Source organism: Ptychodera flava, chromosome 13, assembly GCF_041260155.1.
Source record: "Ptychodera flava strain L36383 chromosome 13, AS_Pfla_20210202, whole genome shotgun sequence".
NCBI lineage: Eukaryota > Metazoa > Hemichordata > Enteropneusta > Ptychoderidae > Ptychodera > Ptychodera flava.
The window spans coordinates 40,387,430-40,411,110 of NC_091940.1; the positions used below are offsets into that span (position 1 = coordinate 40,387,430).

A 23,681-nucleotide genomic window follows, 5' to 3' on the forward strand; every position below is an offset into this window, starting at 1 on the left:
CTGGAAAAAATAATCACACATCGTAAATGCTATCCCCTTGAAACACATTATGAACACTCTTTTCAGGTAACATATGTTAAAAGCTGAAAAGTATCACAGAAAACTGTGTTAAACATTAAACATTAACCAAGTTAGGATACGGCACAGCCGATACTGACTGACAAATGTTTCATATACTTGCAATCATCATTTTGCCATAAAAATAGTACAATCTCTGTGTACATGAATGAACTTGCAATCAGCATTGCTGATTAAAATAACTATCAATGACAATATTTTGATGGACTTAGTTCAGTATGTCAACATAGATGTATATGTTTGCAATGTTTTTTCTGTATACACCAAATTGATAGATACACAGTTCAGTGCACATCTAGGAAAACCTTGAAATTTTTCAATTTCACATTCTATCCTTGTCCACAATTTTTCATGGATCTGGTAATATCCATCAAAACCCTGTATCAATTTAGGTTTGTATTTGGGGAACTGTTCATACTATCAGTCTCAAATTGTCACAAATGACTTTGGAAGTAAAAGGAAGCCATCAATATCTGTTAAAGCATTGTGCAGTTTCAGTGTCTACAAGGATGCAGCATTGAATTGAAATTCACAATCACACAGGAAGCATGAAAAATAACAAAACAAAATTGCTTTTTTTGCATTCATTTCTGATTCAAAATCCTAAAGATGTAAATTGATCATATTTCAAGGCTGACTCAAATCTCACTGCAATTCTAGTTGCCAATAGCAACAAACAAATCTCAGGAAGGTTTGGCTGTGCTAAAAGCTAACTGCATGGGATAGGACATTTACATCAGTTTCACTAGAAGTCTGGTGCAGATACTTTGACATCAAAGATAGTTATGCCACTTACATTGTGCAAATACATAACAGTATATATTTTTGCCAAGGTTTGGACACCCGGAAAATGATATATTATGAATTGACTGATAACTTTACATGCATGTATTGCCTTTGACGAAACCACTATGACACCTGGGAAATTCTGGTAACAAGTTCAGCATGTGGATCATCTTCTTTCTAAAACTGTTCTACTTTATAATTGTATCCTTGCATCATTTGTGTATTTCTCACTTCAATTCAGCCCAACAGTTTACTGTGCTATTTTTCAAGTTTCTAAACATTTTTACCGTTAACTTACTCTCCAATACCTTTCACTGTGTTCTATCAAATACCCGTCGCTACTTTATCATTTTCATTGTTTTTTATTTGTCTTGTCCATTAGTTTTACCTTGTAGGAGGCAGTTTGCGCACAGCTGAAATTTTGGTATAATAAATAAAGATGATTTTCTTAATAACGGGAACTCTGGTCGAACACACTTTCATCCTCTACCACTTTTGTCATGTTTTCCGTGTGTTGTCATCTTCAAATGAAGACACAGCTGTTACCAGGTGATATTGTCTTAACAAAAATACCGCATGAACTGTATGGCAGTGATATATTAAAAGTTGTATGGTTACATTGTTCCTACAGAACCACAATAAGTGTGAGACAAGTAAAAGGTGAAGAAATCCAATACCTGACCGATGATTGTGGCAAAGACAAAAATGCCGATGATGAAATCTACGTTCATGAAGAAAATTTCAAAAGTTGTCTCTGGATCTGGTAGGTTGCCGATAGTGATCAAGGTCTTCGTTGCCCGGTAACAACAGCGGATGTAACTGTAAGAGTTAAACATTAGAGAGCACTTGATCAGATCCATTGAAAAATGTACATTCTAAAGAATATTGTGTTTACTGTATGGCTGTTTCTTTGGCTTTTTATTTATAAGAAGATAATCTGCTTGTAGCCATGGCTACATTAAAAGCTCTCGATTATTTACAGTAATTTCCAGAGAATACTAAATTAATTTGTAAGGAAAGAGACATACTAATCAGACTCAAGCTGAAAATATTTTGATTCAAGGATATCTGAAGAGATTATACAATGATAACAATTAAGTGTCAATTTTAGCAGAAATTGTAAAAGCATTTTTTGTCCCCTAAATTATAACGGATGTAATGGACTTTTGGTGATGGAAAGATTGACCGATGCACAAAAATAAGGTTGATAGGAGTGTATGTATGTATTGTGAATATACTGATTATGAATTATTCATGATTTCACTGAACTGATTCTTCTCAAAGATGTCACACACGAGGTCCTTTAGGATCAGTGTTGTGAATACAAATGAAACATTGACATATCGTGTTCAATTTTCACAACTCTCTGCCAATTTCCCCTGAGCTTTAATGGCTGCGTTTCTGACAGTTTGCAAGATCTTGTACTTTTGATAGCGAATGACACTTGTACAACAGTGAAAGTGCATCGCATTGTGAGAATTTAGTTTGAAACCCTTGCTGATAAGTGCTCTTTTAAAAGAAGTGTAATTTGGATAATCTTAAGTACTGTCAAGAGTTGCATGTCAATGATATGCTGCAGACACCTTGGGGAGTTACAAGTCAGATACACACTGTCTGTACATTCTTATCAGCTACTGATGAAACGTCTTTTATATGTAATTGAACATGCACAGTATTTGAAAACATAGAGATGTGAATTCACAGCTGCGAGTGAGAAACTTTATTCTTAACAATTATTGACATCCTTTCATAGAAATATCATTCACAATGAAATCGAAGAACAGAACTGTCATTTTTCACATATTTCTTAAACTGTTGACTGCCAAATGTTAAGAGCATCACACTTTACAATGTATCAACAGTTTATGCTCATGTGATGGTCTTGTCACTAATATGGGAGTGTGAGAGAATACAAAATCTGAGATTACAAAGTACTTAATTTTTTTCCAGTATGATTGAAGCACTGACAGAGTTAACTATGAGAGTTTTTAATCGTCAATAAAAAATCATGTATTAACAATGAAGACTTGAAGTGGTTATTACTTTTGATATTAAATACTTTGATAATCAGATACTCAATACTTAAGGTGGTATGTGCCAAGAAAATAAAAGGCTTAAACTTTCCCTCAAATTTTCCACAAGCATTCGTTCAGCCACTAACTTTCTAAATGAAGAATAAAAATTGGAAGTCACCATGCAAAGTTTGGCACTAGAGAAACAAATAACCAATTTGAAGATTTACTGCTATTTTAAATTCAAAATGGCTGCCATCCCTGTGTTAACTCAATGAAGAAAATTAAAATATTTGATTTTCAAAAACAGTTAAAGACTGAGAAAGTTTTTCTTACTCAGAGGGCTTCAAAACAAACAAGTCATAGATCAGAAAAGAACTTGAAAAGTTTGAGAGTCTAAACATCTGTGCCCGAGGCATATTCTACCTTGAAACAAACTCTCCTTTACTTTTTAGTATTCTCCTTCAATTACAACTTTGAAAACACTGAAGACTAAACTGATTACATGAAATAAAAAGCGACCATCAACTAGATTTTAATGCTTCCCTCTTCAAAGGAAGTAAAGCATAGCCTACTTTATTTAAATAAATTAGAGACAGAATATATTGGATGGTTTTGATGACTAAGGGAAGATTATTTGCAGAGAGACCTAATTCATAGAACATAATAATACCGTGTAAATTTTTGTTACACATGGTTTTATTAGAATATTGTACTATCAAGAAATAGTTACCAATTGTACCTGGTATTCCGCATACAGAACTACATTATTCATTTGATGGTTTTGATGACTTATTCAGAAACACTTTAAATACCTGGTACCATTTATTGTATGTCCGAAACTTTTTTATTGAAAATGATGTATGAATACTCAGAGTAGAACATACATCATTTGCATATAATCAAATAATTATGAGTAGTGCACAGATATTATTTTTGATGATTTGCCAATGCCATACCATTTGGCAGCAGGAGGTGATTCATTGCTAACACAGCATTCTCACAGAGAGGTGAAATATGTAAAATATTAGAAATGTCAGCGTGACATATTCACATCATAAATGACACAGCTGCATGGTTTGGATAACTTGACAAGAATTATTCATAATCTTTCTCACAGCAGAACACCATTGATAGGAAATAATGCTTTCCAACAGAGATATGGCATTCTGGTATAATACGAGGGGTATAATAACATGATATGGATACATCAGCATACATGCAATGGCTTTGATGACTTGCTGATCAAGATAAATGGAAATGCCACCATAACTGTCCAAACCTACTCAAAGCCTTCCCCTACAGAGGCAATATATGCACATCATCAAATGAATCATGGAAGGACCTGGATTTTATGTTGTTTTTGTGACTTGAGATGCAAATGACTTACATACCTGCTACCATTGCCATCCCAGACCCATCCATTGGAGTTAATACCTTCCCAGACAGAAATAGCATAGTAGCAACATGTATTCAAATGAATCATATACAGCATGTATCCGATGGTTTTGATGACTCTGTGGACGACAAAGATTGTGATTCAATGAAATACGGACCGACCAGCGGGAGATAAAACACCTGTAAAAATGGAGATGTTAAAACCTGCACATTTTGGGTGCAACCCTTCGTCAACACACATTGCTGTAGTGCAATAATGTCATTACTGCACCTTCTAATACTTCAATGTTATAACTAATTGTAGGATAATTCGTACATAGACATCACTGTTACCATGACAAATAAACAATTTGAAAAAAATCTCTGTAAAAGCATGATGCCCTACATTATTTCTCATTCAGATTCACTACTAAAGGTGGTTCCCCATCTCAGTGGGAGTTTATTGTCATTTAAGTAGCACATCTAGATGTAGATTTAGAATGAGAATGTACAAATTATGTAGATTTAGAATGAGAATGTACAAATTATGTAGATTTAGAATACCAATGTGCAAACTTGAACAGCATTATGTTCGCCTTAAAAATGGCTCATTAAAACTATGAAATAGACAGTCAACAGAATATATTAATATCACATCCATTAATACCACTCGTAACGGTAGTGTTAATTTTTGTTTTATTAAAATATAATTATCATCTTCTAAATGATTGACTTTAGCAGCATTTAGCATTCAGCAGCATTTAGTTGAATATTTTATCTCTGTGTACCTTTATGAAGGCACAGCAAATCAAACATTTAACTAATTTACTGTCTTACCTGAACAACCAAGCTGACTTTGATTTATTTTCAAACCTTTCTGCAAACTCAAAGTATGCCTGTACCTGAAGGTAGAAAACAACATTTTATGCAAAGTTAGCCATCTAAAATAAACCTTAACCTGATTGACAGTCAGGGCACAGTGTGACTAGTAAAATGATAAACAAATTAATGCTGAAAATTTGAGTTTGATTTCTAGAACATGTAATGTGTTTTCTTCACTGGCCTGAAGGTACTTGTTTTACAAGGAATATAAACTAGCCGAGTTCAGCGAGTCCATTTCCCTTAAGGTCTGACTGTTCACTATCAGTTGAAACTGTGAATTAAGTACTGGTGACTTGAGCAGTCCTGTTAACTTACCTTGAACAGCCTAGGTAGTCTTAGAAACGTGCTTGCACCATAGCAACCAACTTTCAGATAGAGCAAATCCAATGGGAGGAGACAGAACAAGTCCATCTGTGTTGAAAATAAAGAGTCAGGCATATGGAGGTGCATTCCTTTGCTTTCATCATTCTTTGAAACTTAATCAATCAGTCAACCCAGAATATTAAATCTCCATTCACAATGCAATGATTTATTGTGATCTTGTTTTCTAGGAAGGGGTTTCCCAGCAATATGTACTAAACACGAAACAGTGTATTTTATACAATAAAAAGATTAAAAAGCTTGTCGAGTAATCAGATGTGACGCAAATATTTACTGTTGTTGCCATGATCAGATATAAAAAGAATGTCTTTGTTCACCAAGGTATTGAGCTTTACTTTTGCAGCTAACAGTGGAACTGTTCAATGATGATGACGTTTACACTGGGACTATTCAGTGACCCTGATGTCACACTGGGACTGTTCAGTGACCCTGATGTGACACTGGGACTATTCAGTGACCCTGATGTCACACTGGGACTGTTCAGTGACCCTGATGTCACACTGGGACTGTTCAGTGACCCTGATGTGACACTGGCACTGTTCAGTGACCCTGATGTGACAATGGTACTGTTCAGTGACCCTGATGTGACAATGGGACTGTTCAGTGACCCTGATGTGACACTGGCACTGTTCAGTGACCCTGATGTCACACTGGGACTGTTCAGTGACCCTGGTGTGAACTGGGACTTTTCAGTGACCCTGATGTGACAATGGTACTGTTAAGTGACCCTGATGTGACACTGAGACTGTTCAGTGACCCTGATGTGACACAAGTAATCATCAGGGAAAACTAACTTGAGTATTGATGTTAGCTAAAAACAACAAACTCATTGTGAAAAATCAGTCGATCAGAATGAACCTGCCAGAACTTAAGTATAGGCTACAAATTACTTCAAACAACTCCTTGATTAAATGTTCTTATGATACAACATTGGCACAGTGCCACTGAAGACATTTTAGTGCAGAGTATCCAAATTAAACATCTTTTAATACTCACCTTAAATTGCCGTGTAGTCATGTAGTGTAACCTCATCAATTTCTTGTCAGTCTGGGTGAAAAAAAAATGAGAATGAAAGGTTTTAAAGACCTCCACAAGACTTTTAACAGTATGTTGAAGGGTCTGGTGGATGTAATTTTATAGGATTTTATCCACTATTTTTGCTTTTTAAATTTCAACAGCATTTATGGCATGTTGAGATCCACAGTACAGGTATTCAGCTTGTCAAGTCAGCCTGTACCGGTACATGTTTAAAACCACACTGTTTTTGTTGACAAGTGAATCCTGGTCTGGACGTGAATTCAAATGTAAACAACAATCCAGTGTACACATACCGGTACTGATGCTTTATTTTAGATATTTTAGTTATTCTTCAACAATCCTGTGGAATCAACTGCCAGTTGATATCTGTACATCCCCGTAAATGTCAACATTTTCAAGACAAACTTACACATTTTTTTGAGAGAGTTGATCTGTAACATTTATCGTCAAGCACCAGTGACTATCTTCTGGTTGATACAAAGCACTATATCAATTATTTATCCTATCCTTATGCTGTGTGGAAACACAAATTAGCAGGTGTTTCAATATGCTTTGGGGAGTTGAACAAGAACTAGAAATTGAAATACAAAACAAATAAATCATCAAAAACTACAACTACTGGCCCTTGACGTTTTATCTGTCAGTTTCTACATGTCAGTCAATCTGAGGATGTAAGAGTGCCTTCAACAGCATACTCCTGAGTTCCAAAACCAAGTCGGACTTACGCGAGAGTTCTTGGAATCTATGCCGAGTGAACTGCTTACTCGGACTTGTTTACTCCGAGTAATGGCTAACTCGGACTTGAATGTGCCGACTACACAGCCTACTTGGCTTGAATACGCTTGAATATGCTTATAGAAAAACAATGCTGGAAAAACCCAAGAAAACACTCAATCTTGTGATAAAAATTTGCAAACAGTGTATATACATGTCCTTCTAGTCGGCTCATATGAACTCAGAAAAAGAGTTGTTAACGCGATCTGTCTGATCAGTGATCTCTGATTTGTTTATCTTGTACAACACGCTCAAGTCATTGTCGTTGTCGAGTGTAACTATCGTCACGCAAATTACGAGTTTGTCTTTTCTTTTCGTTTCATTACCGGATCAGATCCTGATTTGATACATGACTTGTTGGGCACAACATTTCATGATCATCAGGGCGAGTTATTAGAACGCAGACACCATTACTGAATGACCTGTTGAACTGTGATGTCATGCCCTTGGTTTAAGATCGCTAGCATGGCTAGGCTGGGGGACGCGGATAAGGCCATGATAGACTTGCCCAAACTTTTTAGGCATATTTATGTCATGATAAATTAATGAACTAATAATTTTTCAAAATAAAATGAGCACAGTGCACAGTCAATGGTATGAATTGAGTGCGACTGACCAATTGGTCGAAAATAACAACCTGACCTGACCTGTGACGTCATGCACTGATTTTCGCTAATGGAACGATTGTGCGATATCGAACTCGGTAACTGCAGGCTTTTATTCTAAATATTTATTGTAAATGTTATATCTTAATAACATTCGGGGGAGTCCATGGAGTTGTCCGACAATACTCCTGACGACAACTGAAGTCATCTTTCAAAAAACTTCGCTGCAGTGGCAGCAGCTTTCTTCTAAAGGTTTATACATTGCACAACAGATTACTAGACATCGTGAAAATGAAATACTTTTCTTCTAAAGAGCAGATTTTCTACATATTGAGCCTTGCTAGCCATAAACTTTGTGAATGATAAAATAACTTTGTTTCGAAAGATCATGCATCTTGTTCAGCTTGGCAAATATGCATTTATAGGAACACGTATTACTCAGCGTATTCAAGTCAGAGTATGTCATGTACTTCGAGTATAGAAGTCCGAGTAAGCAGTTAAACTCGGTGTATGCAAGTCCGAGTACTCGGACTTGTAAGTCTGACTCGAGTTTGGAACTCGGAATGTATGGTTTGAGATACTCCTACATACCTGCAGTCAATCTGAAAATCAGACATTTCAACATGTCTACCTGTTGTGTTGGTGGCTAGGGCAGGTAGGTAAGTATTAGGAAGTCAGTAAATTAAGTAAGGAAGTAAGGAAGTGAGCAGGTATTTAAAGTAAGTATAATTAAGTAAGTAAAAACAGACAGACAGAGAGACAGACAGGCAAAATAAATTTTGGTTGGAATGCATGGATGTCCATTGCTTCTTATCTACATCAGCATTGAAATGTGAATTCAGTAGCAAGAAATGACACTTTCTAATATAAACTACGACAAGAAACTGTTGTTACTCTTAAAATTTTCAATAAATGAAATGAGTCAAGTACTGAAGTAGACGTTATTTAAAAGTTAAAGTAGCTTTGAAGTAGGCTGATGGAAAATTTTGCATTTTTTTTCAACTTCATGCATAGATATTTGAAAACATGCTGGCTTTAATAACACATCACTAAAACTGACCAAGGTTATAAAGGAAAATTCAAAATTCCAGAGTAAAGAAATGACAGCTAGCTACATGTTGAGATGTTCAAAATAACTACAAGTACAATCCCTTGATTAGTTCATGTATCTGTAAACCTGACAGATGATAAATTAAACAAATTTGAGGAAATTAAGGCAGTTTTAGATCAAACTCAAACAGTTGACCTGCTACTTGATAAATCCTTCTTGTGACAGACAACAAAGATCTCACACTAAATCCTGCAAGGTAGTGTCTATACCCACTGTGAATATATATTTGTGATAGCTTAAGTAGCTACCGTATGTCCAACACACGATTGTAACTTTTTTATGTATTCGTGTCACAGAAGATTTTATTGACTTTACAAAGGTAAAGCATTAAGTGAGTCATTTGAATTTATCTGGTACAGGTCTAGGAAGAAATGAAAACACCGATGCTGGCTTAGAAGTGATCAATGAGATATATGGCACAAACAAGTTTGCATGCATGGTTTAATCCTTGTAACATAGTCAAACGCTGCCGCATTGGCAGATACAGTGATAAAATTTACATCATGGATCTGGTAAAAGATCACAGCTTTCAGGTTTAGAACTGCAGATAGCCAGCTCTTTGCATTCAACTCACAATATTAAACACCTATACAGGGATGCTGTAAGATTGTTGTCTACATTTACTGATTTGCCACGGATGATGGCAGATAGAATTTTTCTTTGTAAACATCATCAGACTTGTCATGTTGAGTTCTTTGAAGATCAAACATCATACTTAGCCCAGAGCAGTATGTCATACTTAGCCCTGAGCAGTACATCATACTTAGCCCTGAGCAGTGAGCCAACATGACAATATTGCCAGCAAAGTAAATTGACATCATAATTTATAGAGTGCTTCTCTTACAAGATGGAGAAGAACAGAAAAACTGGCGTGTCAATATTCCTTTGATAAAATTATAGTCGCTTCATGACAATTAAAATTTAGTGTAGTATACCTTGTTCATGGCCTGATTGTTCAACACTTTTGTACAAAACGATACAACAGTAAAGATGTGAATTTGAAAGTAACTGCTTCATGTAGAGTGTTTTTTTCTTTATTTCAATGACCTACACTAATAACCATATCTTTTAAATTCAACAGAAAATATCAAACATTTTAATGCCACATTTGACTTGGGAAGGTCACTATCTGCAGTCACATTTCAAACTAAGAACTATTTAACAGTTATTGATGGCGGAGCTAGTTATTTACTGCACAGCAGGGTTAATTTAGGTAAAACTAGTGTAATTTGAAGCATTCAAACATTAAATACTTGTATTTCAATGAACTTAATTTTCCAATTTACAAAAATTACAAAAGGAAGCTGTTTGAAGAACATTTACCATTTTTATATTTCCTGACCAAATGAACAATTTTGTGAGAGGCTTGAAGTCAGTATCAGACTGAAGAGAAAGATTTTACTTTGTCATAACAAAATGAGCAAAATTTCAAGTGTGTCTTTATGGGTAAAAGTTACAGTTTATTTAAGTACATTTTTATCTAGATCAAATTAATTTGAAACTATACTGAAAACAATCAGAACTGAATAGCACTACAAAGGTATAGCACCATATAACTCTCGACATCTGTTCATTGTCTGGAGTTTGCTAGAATCCATAAATATTGAATATGCATAACAAATTCTGTTGAATAAACAACTTGGCAAAAATTGACAGCCGCAACCTTTTATCCTCATTTTCATGAATATGAAAGAAAACAGTTTTAGTCACCTCCAGCGACCACAGCCTTCATTTCAAAGCTATGCCACAAGCACTTTAAGAAAATAGTTTCTCTTGACCAAAAATGAGAAAACATTTGAAAATTTCATCATCATTTCCACAAATCTGAAAAAGGTAACTCCTAAAATCCTACAAACTGCGTTTTAGAGCCATGGGACAAGCGTTGATAGGATGTTTTGACCAAAGACAAGAAAATTCTCACAAAAATTTACATATTGTTCATTTCATATAGACAAACAGACAGAGTGACACATACAGATGTAAAAAGTGATGAAACTGACAACCTAGTGTACTGTCAGTACAAAATGGTCCGTTTGGTTTTATGACTCAATTATAGTTGTGAAAAGATAGATTGCATGATGGGAAATACTGTATTGAATAAAGCTTTCACAGATATTGATGAGAGATCTGTGAGTAAAGATACTGAGAATTTTCCACTTGACACTAACAGAGGGCAACGTCTGAAAAAGTACAACATGTCTACAGTTTTTCAAGTATATGTTATCAATCAATGGCTGTAAGCATGCAGGCTTGCTATAAACAGAAACTCTACTCCCAGTTGGATAATTCAGATGTATGAACTGGAAACGGTAATTGCCATGCTCAATAAAACAGCTGATTAATGTTGGTTTTTTCTGAACCTGACATACATCATACACTGTATGAGATACTGGAACTAAATATCCAACACAAACATCTAACAAGCTGCATATCCACAAATGACTCAAAGTTTGATCAAAATGCTGGAACGGTTTGTCAGTCTTTTGCAATACAGCATATCAAATATTTTCGGTAATAAACTATATCCATTCCTTTTAAACAATCTATGCTAATAATATCATTTTGAAAATACAATGAACAACATGTTACTTACAGCCATTTAGATTTGTACTCCTTATATTGTAAAACAATCATAAGAGACACTTTGTCGGCAATTCAAGCTAGTTTCATCAACACTACAATCCTGAGAAGATTTTGTGCATTCTAGTCAATCTTCACATTGGGAATACAGATAATTGTATTCAACCTTCCCATAGGCAATGAAGATTATAATTCTAGAAATGACACAGATGTTCCACAGATTAACATATCTTCTTTTAAAGTGGAAGATAAAATACTTTTCTTATCGCACTACTCCATCTATCCCTATAACACGAAAGAACCTGGTCAATAATTACTTTCAATACAGCTACGCATACGTGTTTCCATCATACTTTAAATAAATTTATAAAATTGAAATCCAGAACCGATTCTGATACAAGTCCTCCACAGAACAGAATTAATGTATTGTAAGTGAATCCAATTTCATTACATTTATCATGTGTATCAGGTTGCACATGTATGGAATATTGCAATTACTGGGTGTTGTACCGTACAGTGGGTATTAAATCATAGTGGTTTGGGAATCAGTACTGGTAAGTATTGCATGATGCTTTGCCATGATTGGTTGACCAGCAGCTGTGTAACCATTCAGGCAACTGTTCAAATTTATAAGAACTGTATAACACAATTTCAAGTGCCTTCAGAGTGTAGGTAAATTTGGCATATTTGACGTCTGGGGACGTGTATAATTCTTCGAGATAAAGTGACTGGTATGGATATTGTATCCACTGTGCATTCATAGATGTCGCAGAGCTGCTTGCTCCATGCTCTCAGCTGTTCATTCTCGATCGAGTTTGAAATCGAACGCTGGCGTGGCGCGAGTATTTTGACCCATTTTTTGGCAGCCTCATAACTTTCACGTAGGGATGAGGTTAATGTGTCAAAACACGAAAACACACCCATTTTAAAAACTCCTGCCTATTTTTTACATCCACCGTCATTTTAAACTAAAAATAAATCTTCTAATCTTCAAATTGTGAAAACCTGTGTCGACATCGTAATATTTAAATTGTTCGCTTCAAAAGTGCTCCATAAACCCTCCTTTGAAGTGGAATGGCCCAAGAGCGGAATAATATCAAGAAGTGATACGGTTGTCATCACTCCTTAGCAACTAACTTTTTATAAGTACAGCCTGGAGGAAGCAAGGTCGATTTCAAGTTGATTTTGTCGCTAATTTTGGAGCGTCTGTAGGAAAACAGTCATAACCAAAGCATGCATGTATGATAAGGGATTATTACATGAAGTTAGGGCGATACCACGTCGTATTCTCGTGATGTGTCCGTATTTTGACTCGTTGCTGCGCAACTCGTCAAAATACGGACACATCACGAGAATACGATGCGGTATCGCCCAAACATCATGTAATAACCCCTAAGAATCATCTACTGAAGGCAGTGTTGCTAACTTTCAAGTTAAAATATGCATTTTTCACAGGAGTGTGTTGAATGCCCTTTTTCCACCAAAATACCATAATATACAGTCAATGTAAGGGTCACAAACGGTGTTCCCCCTAAGGTTTTGAGTGGGTGCACAACATAGGCTTAGTGCCTGAAGGGAATGGTGACCTCTGAGGCAGCCATGTTGCGTCTTCTGTATATATGCTAATTAATCGAATCATATAAATCTGGTCACATAGTCACAGCATACACCGTGTGTTGGTAGCTACCTGGCCACCAGTGAGAGCTACCCTAAAACTAAAAACACAGAAATAAAATTGGAACTTGCACATTTTGCCCTAAGTTTTGATCAATACTAAAACTAGTGACTGAGACTGAAGAAATGCTGTTGAATTATAGTTATCAATACTAAAACTAGTGACTGAGACTGAAGAAATGCTGTTGAATTATAGCGAATTGAACTTACTCAAGGATTTCACAGAAAGAAAGGAGTTGATATGTTTTTCCCTGGGTGATTCTACAAAGAATTACAAGAAAGATCTGTACAAGGAAATTGAGAACTTTTCCAGACGTCTCTTGACAGATATAGTAAGATAGTAGGAAAAAATGTTTATTTTAACTAACATTTCCTTTTCAGCTCCCCAACAATATGGTTTGATTGATAATAATGGCTTGTTTTCTTTGTTTATATATTTTTTCAACTAAATGAAGCTCTTCTGTATGTTTTTATTTGCATTTCCAGCGCCCAGTATAATTTGCTGCTCATGTTGTTTTCAGTGAGTCCCTACTTGGAAAGGGTTGCAACAAATAAATAAATAAATACCGATCGACATATAAACTGAAACTAAAGTTGCGCAAGACATTTAATTCCACTGCAAGGGTAGTTGGTCAGACACTGTGCAAATAGCCTGCACATAAGCCTTGGCTGAAACACTGGTCAGGAAAATATGTCAGTGTAACTCAGAACACACACAGAACTTGAGTAGTATACACCATTGTTATTAAGCCAGTACAGCATAAACCTTCAAGATTTTATTTCATTCTTTGTTTGCATGGCGTCGTTCACAACACCAACACTGTGATTTCATTGGATAAATCTTGAACTGCCTGACAGCTGTCAATTCCAAGGACTTTAAAGTTCCCTGAATTTTAGCATTTATGAACTTTAGCGAGGTTTGGTTTGTTTGAATTTGTTATCTATGGATACCTACAGAATTCATAATTTAAACATACATCTGTCATTTTCTATCGACATAGTTCAACCTAAATTACAAATTTTGTTATGAAAATAGAATTACTGGTAATAATAGTATCCACAATGTACTGTATACCGGTAATTGTCTCCATGGAAATCAATGGATTTAGACCAAGAATCTGTGGTCTTAAGGAATAAATTACAAAGTGAAATTCATGTGGCATGCTAGAAAAGATGTTACACAGAGACAAGAAGGTATTATGAGACAAATATAATTTCACTGAAATATTTTGTGAAAACAACAGAAAATCTGAATGGACTGGTAGTGCTCGCCAGTAAACTTATCTGAATCTCTATTGCTTTGAAGATCTCTACAATTGAAATTTGATTGAGCCGGTAGAATTACATTTCATACTCTAATTTTTCGCCTGTAGCATATTTATATGTGAAAACCTACCAGGATCTGACTCACACATTTTAAATTCCACAATACTACATTTAACTACAGCTCTGTGTTAGGTAAAAGATTCAACTAGAATTGCAAATCGTAATTTTACATTTAATGACTTAAGTTAAAGGCTGCCTAAACAAACAATATATTTTATGAACAAATTTCATCCCCAACAAACTCTCTTGTAACTTTACTGTGGTATAACTAAAATCTGTGAAATTTTACAACATGAAATAAATGAAATAACGTTGTACAGATCGATCTCATATAAATCATACATCTGGGTAACGTAATGGATATTCTGTAAAGTACCAAATTGTAATTTATATGGGATAGAATTTTTGATCCATAATTCATAATTCAATACACCATCTGCACTGGGGATTACTGTTGAATTGTTACATTCATCAAATACTGTGCCAAGATATTACGTACACTTCATACATGTATGTTTTCATAATAGTCCTGTACTTCAAACGGAATTTTGTACAGACATACACGAAAGTTTTGCTGATACACATTCAATCAGCTATACCCTGCTAGTTATCTGTCAGTGATTAACTGTTTCAAATGGATGTTGGTTAATTTGATGTATTTGAAGGTTGAATTAAATGAGGACCAATAAAAAGAACACTAGGGTATCTCAAATAACTATGACTTTATTATCATGTCGGCATGTTCTTTGAGATTCAATTGCTACATTCAGAAAAAATTCTGTTTGAGTAAGAGTTGAGGCTGATATTTTGTCATATGATCAGCCCAAACTTAACATTTTGCTTTGGAAAGTTAACCTAGTTACCATGACTACACCCAAGAGATTCACTGTCTTGTACTTACGATAAACATTCCATGAAGGATAAATTGATGTCTCGTCCGTAGAAGGATGTCGACAATGTAGATGGTATCACATAGGTAATCAAACATCCACCAGATCCAGATGTTGTCCTTGTTGGCTACTGGGAATATTCCACGGAGAAATATTACAATGGCATTGTACAGAAAAGCAATGGCTACAAGGTTTAGCCAAGTCAGCCATACAGTGCCTAGAAAATGACGGAATGGGAAATATTATTACAAATTTCAAATTGATACATTATCTTTTCTGAATGTAAAATTTTCATCACTCCTTCACAATAAATATTTTGCATGGAATTATTTTCTTGGTTCTATTATTCTACAAGATTGCATAAATCAACTCTGTTCAGCTGCAGTTTAATATATTTTAACCAATTCAGGAATTATTGTTTGTTGGCTAAAAGATGCCACAGCTGTAATAGCAATAAAATTTCTATAATGAAAAAAGTACTTTACTCAGTTGAAGTAAGTTCTCCATTGGAGGGGAAGTTCACCAAGGCTTATTTTTTACATTATGTGCTAGCTTTGGGGTCGCTTACTCTGGAAAAGCCATTTTCATCATTAATAGCACGCGTAGTTTTTACAAAAACGGACAAAAATTGTGGCTGAAGTTGTAGTTTTTAGGGCTTCATCAACTTAATGTATTTTTAATCATGGGAAAAATTCAATAGTTAATGAAGCCCTAAAAACTACAACTTCAGTGACTATTTTATCTGTTTTTGATAAAATTGCACAAGTTATTAATGGAAAAAAATGGCTTTTCCGGAATAAGCAACCCCAAAGCTAGCACATATGTAAAAATCAGCCTTGGTGAACTTCCCCTTTAAGTTTTATAAATTGTCTTGGTCAATTTCTACAAAATGGGACAAGGAATCTATTTAAAAGTATCAAATTTTATACAGTTTCTTGAACTTTTTCTTGAAATTTTAGCTGGCATAACACAGCATGTAAAATCAAGGTTTTTTCCAGATTACCAGTACATACGATACATTATAGCCAGAATATGGAAACTTTCTACGCTGCTGTCTTCTGACACACTCAGGCAATTTCTCCCATTAAGCAAATGTTCAAATTCAAAACTGATTGACAGCAGTGGCATTCTTATGCAGAAAAAAGCTGTATTTCAACAGATATCCTGGTGTTTGATTTCTCACAACATTTAAATGGGAAAACATGATATATTTGGATTGTACTTCTGTGAATATTGTAAGATTTGAGATATTATTGGTCAGCATCTCGAAATAATTCCAAAGCATGGTCGATAAAACATGCCTGAAGCCCTACTATCACATGGAATAGATAAGGCATTAGTGACAGAATTTCTGTCTCTACATGTGTTTCAAACAGCATAATTATCATTCCTGTTTCAGTACACTTGAAACCTAGACATGCATTAAGGCAAAGTTATACTCAACACTTTTTACATTGCATATCAACATTATGTGAGTTACTTGTTATAAAGTTAGTCAATTTTTTTCTTGCCATGGTAATATTGCAAAAGGAAACTGGCATCTTTCTTTGATAGTGATGTAGTCTACAGGTCTCCTTTTCATATTTGAGTGGAAAGTAAAGTTTTTTTCCCCTGTGCTCAATATACATTTGGGGAAACCATACTATTGATCACTGCAGCAATATAAAGTACTGAGACTGTTGAGCAAATACCATTCAACCTTAGATATAGTTTGATATTTGTCTCAGCTGTCACATGAACTCCTTGAAAACTCTGCAGTAGAACTCGGTAAAAGTACTGGGTAACATCTCAAATTACAAACATTATTTGAACTGGGAATTAAAATAAAAATCAACATGGTTAGTTTTCATTGCACTTACCTGATGGATCGATAACTCCATCTTGTACTTCAAATTTCAATTTTTTGAAGAAGACAGGTAGTTTTAATGAGCAGCAGCCTTTGCCGACATATTTGAGGTCATCAACATCCTCAGCTAGAGAACTGGGAGCAAACGAGTCCAATCGATTCCGCTTTGGAGGTGGACGTGCTGTAAATGTAAACATAACACAAAAGCTTTTTCAAAAGCAGAAAATAATAAAGTAAGGTACCATTAATGCTGACATTCAAAATGAATTGAGGGCAGTTGCGTATACTTGATCTTTAGCTAGAGGATTTCTGATAACGTCCATTTCAGAACAAAATGCAAGGACCGAGGTTTAGGAATTCTCTGTTGCACATATACAACTTGTTGAATTACCATACAGCGTAAAAACTCCCTAAAATGATTGTTTCATTATTTAAAACCATCTTTACACCTGCTGATAAGGCAACAAAAATGAAAAATGCCTCAGTATCGTTTTTCTTTTTTTGGTCAAATTATGATAAAAAATTATACTTAAAATTAATGAGAGGAAGTACTTAAAACAACTTAAGTTACTGTAACAAATTACATAATTTTGTTTGCCATTACAGAAACGGAAGAATATAAACACCAGCATCATGTTATGCGTTCAGGAAAGCAATGAAGGAATGGAACTCAATCTTTAAAACCCATTAGATTTGAAAAGAACCAAGCTACAACAAAAGCTTGTAAACAACGACAAGAAATGGTGTAAAATGCACGACATCAATGAAAGATGAAAAATTGTAATAGCTCACCCTCCACTTTGAGAAAGCTGACATTTTCTTTCAATTCAATGTTCATGAAAAAACACTCTCCCACAGGTAATCAAAATCTGAGTTTAACATCCCAGCTACTCAGCAACGCTTGGAACAGCCGACCACATGTAGCTAAACGCAAATATCCTACAAGTACTGAGGGATTGTCTGTGTGTGTTATCACTGAAAAAGTAGTTAATCTTGCTGTCCAGATTGCCAGCCAATCAATAACTGAGAACAGCCTGTATTACCGCTGACGACTACCACACGTATCTCATGGGACTTTGTTAATGCTCCTGTAATTATGCGCATAACAATGACTTGTGACAGTCGACAAAATTTCCTCCCCTTAGGAATCTCAATGAATGTTTCACCTGCTCTGCCTGTCTAAACTCCCAGCGTCTCACTCACCACTGTTTCCACTCTCTACTTGCCAAAGTGGCACACACGTATAGTATTAAGATTAAAATCCAAGCAACAAATTTGTTCATCAGTAAAACATAAACTAGGTACTCTGTTTGCTATTGGCTGACAAGCCAATAGCCTGCACAGCTGTTGGTTCAATGATTACATTAAATCTGCTGGAAAACTCTACGAGCAGAGGAGTTACCAATCTGGATGGAACTGATACTGATGATCAACGTATGCCAAAAAAACACCATTTCCAATAAATATTCAAAGAGCCTTAGACAGTGACTGATGAGAAAATAAATGACACCAAACACAATCAGTGTGAAGTAATGGGTTTTACTGGTGAGAGACTCTAAACTTGGCATCAACAAGAAACATAGAGTTATAGCTATATCAGTTTGTACCTAGAGAAGTCTGTAACATACCGCTGTGCAATATGTCAAGATAATGCATTCATTACCTACAGATTATAAGAAATGCATGGCAGAGTTAAATTGTCGGATACGTCTATTTGATAAGATTATCAAGAGTTGCCCATACTATTACTGACTCAGTAATTGTGATAGATACATTTCCAAGCACACCCCTGAACTCAGAATTTCCTGGGGAAATGAACTTTTAGTACCTCGATAGCGCAACATTTTCCAAACAAAATGAGCTGAATTGAATGAGAAGCAATTGAAAATGGCAATTTGAGGTGCAATTTGCACAACTACACCCTGGCTTCATCATCCTACACATATTCATAGAATAGGGATCTCACTGACTATCATACTAACAGCAAGGCTGTGACTGAATCTCACTGACTATCATACTAACAGCAAGGCTGTGACTGAATCTCACTGACTAACAGACTAGCAGCAAGGCTGTGACTGAATCTTTCAGCTTTATTGTACAGGAGGGAAGCAGTCTTTCTTGTTTTTCAAACCTCAACTGCCTGAAACCATTGTATTTTCTTATACAATTTTGACTTTCATTTTTATAGGTTAAATATCAACATAGTAGTAGGCTATTATGCATTTGACAGCCAGGTCAAATATTTGAGTAAAAAACAAAATGAAATCACACTGAATAAAGCTTCTTGACTTCAGTGTTGAACCAAAAGGAGGCTTATTCTTGTTTCAGCAATGTGTATTATTATCACAAAAGAAAGATTGTTGTAATTTCCGTCAAGTATGTTTGAGTCACCATGATTAATTTTCATGTTTTTTTATGAACATGTTTTCCACCCACATCCCGGACTACTATCACATCATCCATTACAATATGTTTAACAATGAATCATTCAATCTTTAATTTCTTTTCGAAAGCAAAATTGTTGCTTTCCGCATGTAACACTTGAACCAGTGAAGTAAGAACACAAACACTGAAGTACCCGGTAATTTGAGCTCCAATATTATCAGTTTTGTTGTCAATATTTTGGTTTCATGTTCTATGTTTTCATTTGTGAAATTTTGTTTAACATTATAAACAACTGAAAACTACTTTTCACAATAATAGCATTTAGGTGAGATATGTGCTTCTTATCAACAATTTCTGAACAGTGTGTTTGACTTATTTTCATATATTTTTAATCCTTGATTGGATTTTGCCATAAATGCATGAAATCCATTCATGAAATTTTTCCATTCATTTTAAAATTCCAACTGCCTGGCAAAACAAAATAAAGCATTCTAACTTCCATAATATTCCTTCATTTCGTCATTTTAACACTTAAGCATAAACTATTTTCCAAATTCATAATGGACACTGATAAACATGGTAAATTATTGTCGATAATGTTACAAGTGAATTGAATGAAAAGAATCACTGAACCATAAAGGTTACATTTTGTTTTGATTTCAAAACAGATGGTCTGTATTATTCTGGTATCATGGTACCAACAACCTTTAACATTTAGTGTGAAGCAAGACTGATGTGAATATCATGTACCTGCCAAATACTGAACTGCAAACACATTTCGTATCCTTGAAGCGTGATGCCATGAACCGTAATGAATTCAGACAAATAGCATACAGCATCTGATGACTATAGCATCTGAAGAGTCTGTTACCATGGTGATATCTTGGAGCCCTTTCAAACGTTTGACCATGAACTGTTAACACAGGACATTCCTTACTCCATATAGACTTTGCTTCTGTGATCAAAGCTACGCATAAATATTGCTGATGAGGAACCCCTCACATTGCCTAAAATCAGTGATCAAAGTTATGTACACATATGGGTGATGCAGAACCCTTCTAGCATGCCTCAATAGAATTGAATGGACCACAGTACAAACAAAACCACGTACATAAACTTGCACTGAAGTACATGTATATCGGTATGCATTTGTACATGTGGGTTTGTTTGTTACCACCATCATGTGATCTCTTGGACGTACTGAGTCTAGAACACATTGCATCTTTTTTATTTTGGAGTTTACAAACCATTCAGTGATCATAGCTACATTCAAGTATGGGTTATCCGGAACCCCTCTCACATGATTGCCTCAATTCTGTGATCATGCAGAGCTACATACACATACATGTATGGGTGATCTGGAACCACTCTCACATTACTTCAATTCTGATGAAATTGCAGGAGCAGGTATTGCAAAAATTTAGGAAACATGAAATTGTTTAAATGCATATTATATATGGTAATCAAGAAAATGTGGAGTACACTCAGTGTGACAGTTTTTGGACAGAGTAGTAGTCAATTTTGCCCAAGGCCATTTCATAAATCACGAGCAGTCCGCAATCTTATTACCATACCTTTCGAAAACTTTATTGTGTTTATCCTCAAACTGTTAACATGACAGAAGTGATAGGGGAGTCAAAGTTGCCAAATTTTTGAACCCATATTGAGTGCTATCACAGTAATCGGACGTCGTATTTGGAATATGATTATAGGAGCTTAATATTGATATTGCGAAACTTCGAACCCCCAATTTTCAATTTCGATGCGTTTAAAAAACTATGTGTAAATGTTTTATGATAAATTAGTTACGTTTAATCTGTGGACGACGCAACTATATTTCAACATGTATGGCGCTTACATATCGGACACGGGCTGTCTCTGTGTGTTGCGTTTAGCACCTAGTATCGTACGGTGTGGTTTAACTTCGCCAAGTTTGTAGCCTGAAATAGCTTCTACTGAAAACAAAACTATCCAAAACGGGACAGCAGCATCACCTGACCTAATATGCGGTCACATTAGTTGTAAAACGCTATCAATACAGAGGGAAGTCAGTACAACGAACAACATGTCATTAAATGTTCGAAAACTGAGGTCATCCGAAAACTGTCACACTGAGTGTACATGGTCATAATTCAAAATAAAGATATTTTTGTTGACTACAAGTAGAACATATTCATAACTGGAAATCAAGATTTCAAAATTGTTTTTAGAGCCACAACATATTTAATGTAACATATCCCGACTCTGTCACATTATGCAAACTTTGTATTCATGAATTGATGGTTGATCCAAATTTATAGTTCAATGATGAAGATCTCATTAATGGCAACACAGACAGAAATACAGACAGAGAGATAGACAGACAGACAGAACGACAGACAGACAAATCTACATAATATAAATGAGAAAAGTTTGAAGTATGTTGACTCACGTGTTGGGGGTGCTAGAGTGGATGGCTCTGGGGTAGGGGTTGGTGTGGGGGCTGCTGGCTGAATTTCATTTTTTCCAAGTCTCTTGGCACGTTCAGTGACGGATTTGACCAAATCTCTGAGTCTGTTACTGGCAGGAGACTGAACTGAGTTCACACTTGCATCTCCATCAAAGCTGGAAGAGAACACAATGTAATAAGTTTTATTTAATTATGTTCTGATGTGAATTCACTCTGACAATATCTGATGACTGATCATGACAGCGTACTAAGGTACTTCATTTTTTCACCATTTACTTTGTCAGTGTTTTGAAATTCTATATTCTTCGAAAGATTGGGTTTCACAGACTAATGGTGAAAACAAATCCGTTGTGTCTTACTCTTCGACAATTGGATTAGCACAGCGACTACTCTCTTTGAAAACACCGCACAACAGGAAATGAAGAGACATAAGAAGTTGCTTTAAGCAATGTTATCTTACTTTTACACACTATTACAATGTAACCTATACACTTGTAAAGTCACTATGCTAACGCCCATTTTCTTCACTTGTAAGTCAACAACACAATTGATAACATGAGACACTCTTTCTTCTGTAAAGTTAACACTAATGTTTGTAATGAAACTTTGATGGCTGACCATAAATATTCACTAAAGAAAAGCAAAAAGTGTAAAACAGAATAACTTTAAACTTAGAAAGTCTGGGTTGTCTAAACATGTAATGGCGCCCCCACAGTCCTTTCTGATAAACTTGAGAAATTTGTTTTTACTTTAATTTTCTTTCTGGACTATCATGATTACTTTTTACAAAGTGAACTAAACTGAAAACAGTGTTCTCTAATCTTTACTCTGTGACTATTGATTGCCCATACAATGAACATTAACAGAGGAAAGTCACAATATTACAAAAATCACAGAAATTAAATGCTAATGAAAACAATCTATACAGGGAAACAATTATATTCAATTTGAATTTATCATTGACTATTCACCTGTCCCTACAGTCAGCAACAGAAACCCTCATTTGGAGGTGTGTCTGGTATCAACAATTAAATGGGACCTTAGGCAATGACAATAATTCATGTTACCTTTTATAACAGAAAGGGAAGTTCCAATTTTATCAAATTAATATAATGTTACAACCGTACGTATCCGTATTATTGCTTAATCCTTTTTTTCTTGAGATTCTGTTTAAAATGTCTGCAATGTTATTTAATCTTGAATATCAGAAACATTTGTACAATTACGCGTCAATCATATTTACATTATACGCATTGACCTCCATGAAAAACCAGGTGACGGCACTCCATGTGTGAAAGCACTGCGCTAAACAGCAATGACGTAGTTAATGAAATGCACACTCTTTCATAATTTGTAAAATGGATTGGAAAAACATATACCGGTACTCTGTTGAAAGTGATTGCCTTCTTGACCTTCTTTGATTTTACTTTCAGATTAAATGTAACATTTAACCTCAATGCTGTGATCAGTAGACTGTCTCAAAAATC

The 23,681-nt window shown here is 35.2% G+C and overlaps 1 protein-coding gene across 3 annotated transcripts in view; it reads right to left on the minus strand.

The window, feature by feature from the left end:
* LOC139148446 (cyclic nucleotide-gated channel beta-3-like) overlaps positions 1 to 23,681 on the minus strand; it is a 51,697-nt gene that overhangs the window by 11,978 nt on the left and 16,038 nt on the right. For all 3 annotated transcript variants that reach the window (XM_070719904.1, XM_070719903.1, XM_070719905.1), the window contains 8 exons: positions 22,177 to 22,349; positions 17,374 to 17,541; positions 15,526 to 15,731; positions 6,513 to 6,563; positions 5,451 to 5,546; positions 5,091 to 5,155; positions 4,271 to 4,393; positions 1,542 to 1,683 (listed from right to left, as the gene is read on the minus strand). In XM_070719904.1, coding sequence (XP_070576005.1) covers positions 1,542 to 1,683; positions 4,271 to 4,393; positions 5,091 to 5,155; positions 5,451 to 5,546; positions 6,513 to 6,563; positions 15,526 to 15,731; positions 17,374 to 17,541; positions 22,177 to 22,349 — 1,024 coding nt within the window. The remainder of the gene's footprint in view (positions 1 to 1,541; positions 1,684 to 4,270; positions 4,394 to 5,090; positions 5,156 to 5,450; positions 5,547 to 6,512; positions 6,564 to 15,525; positions 15,732 to 17,373; positions 17,542 to 22,176; positions 22,350 to 23,681) is intronic.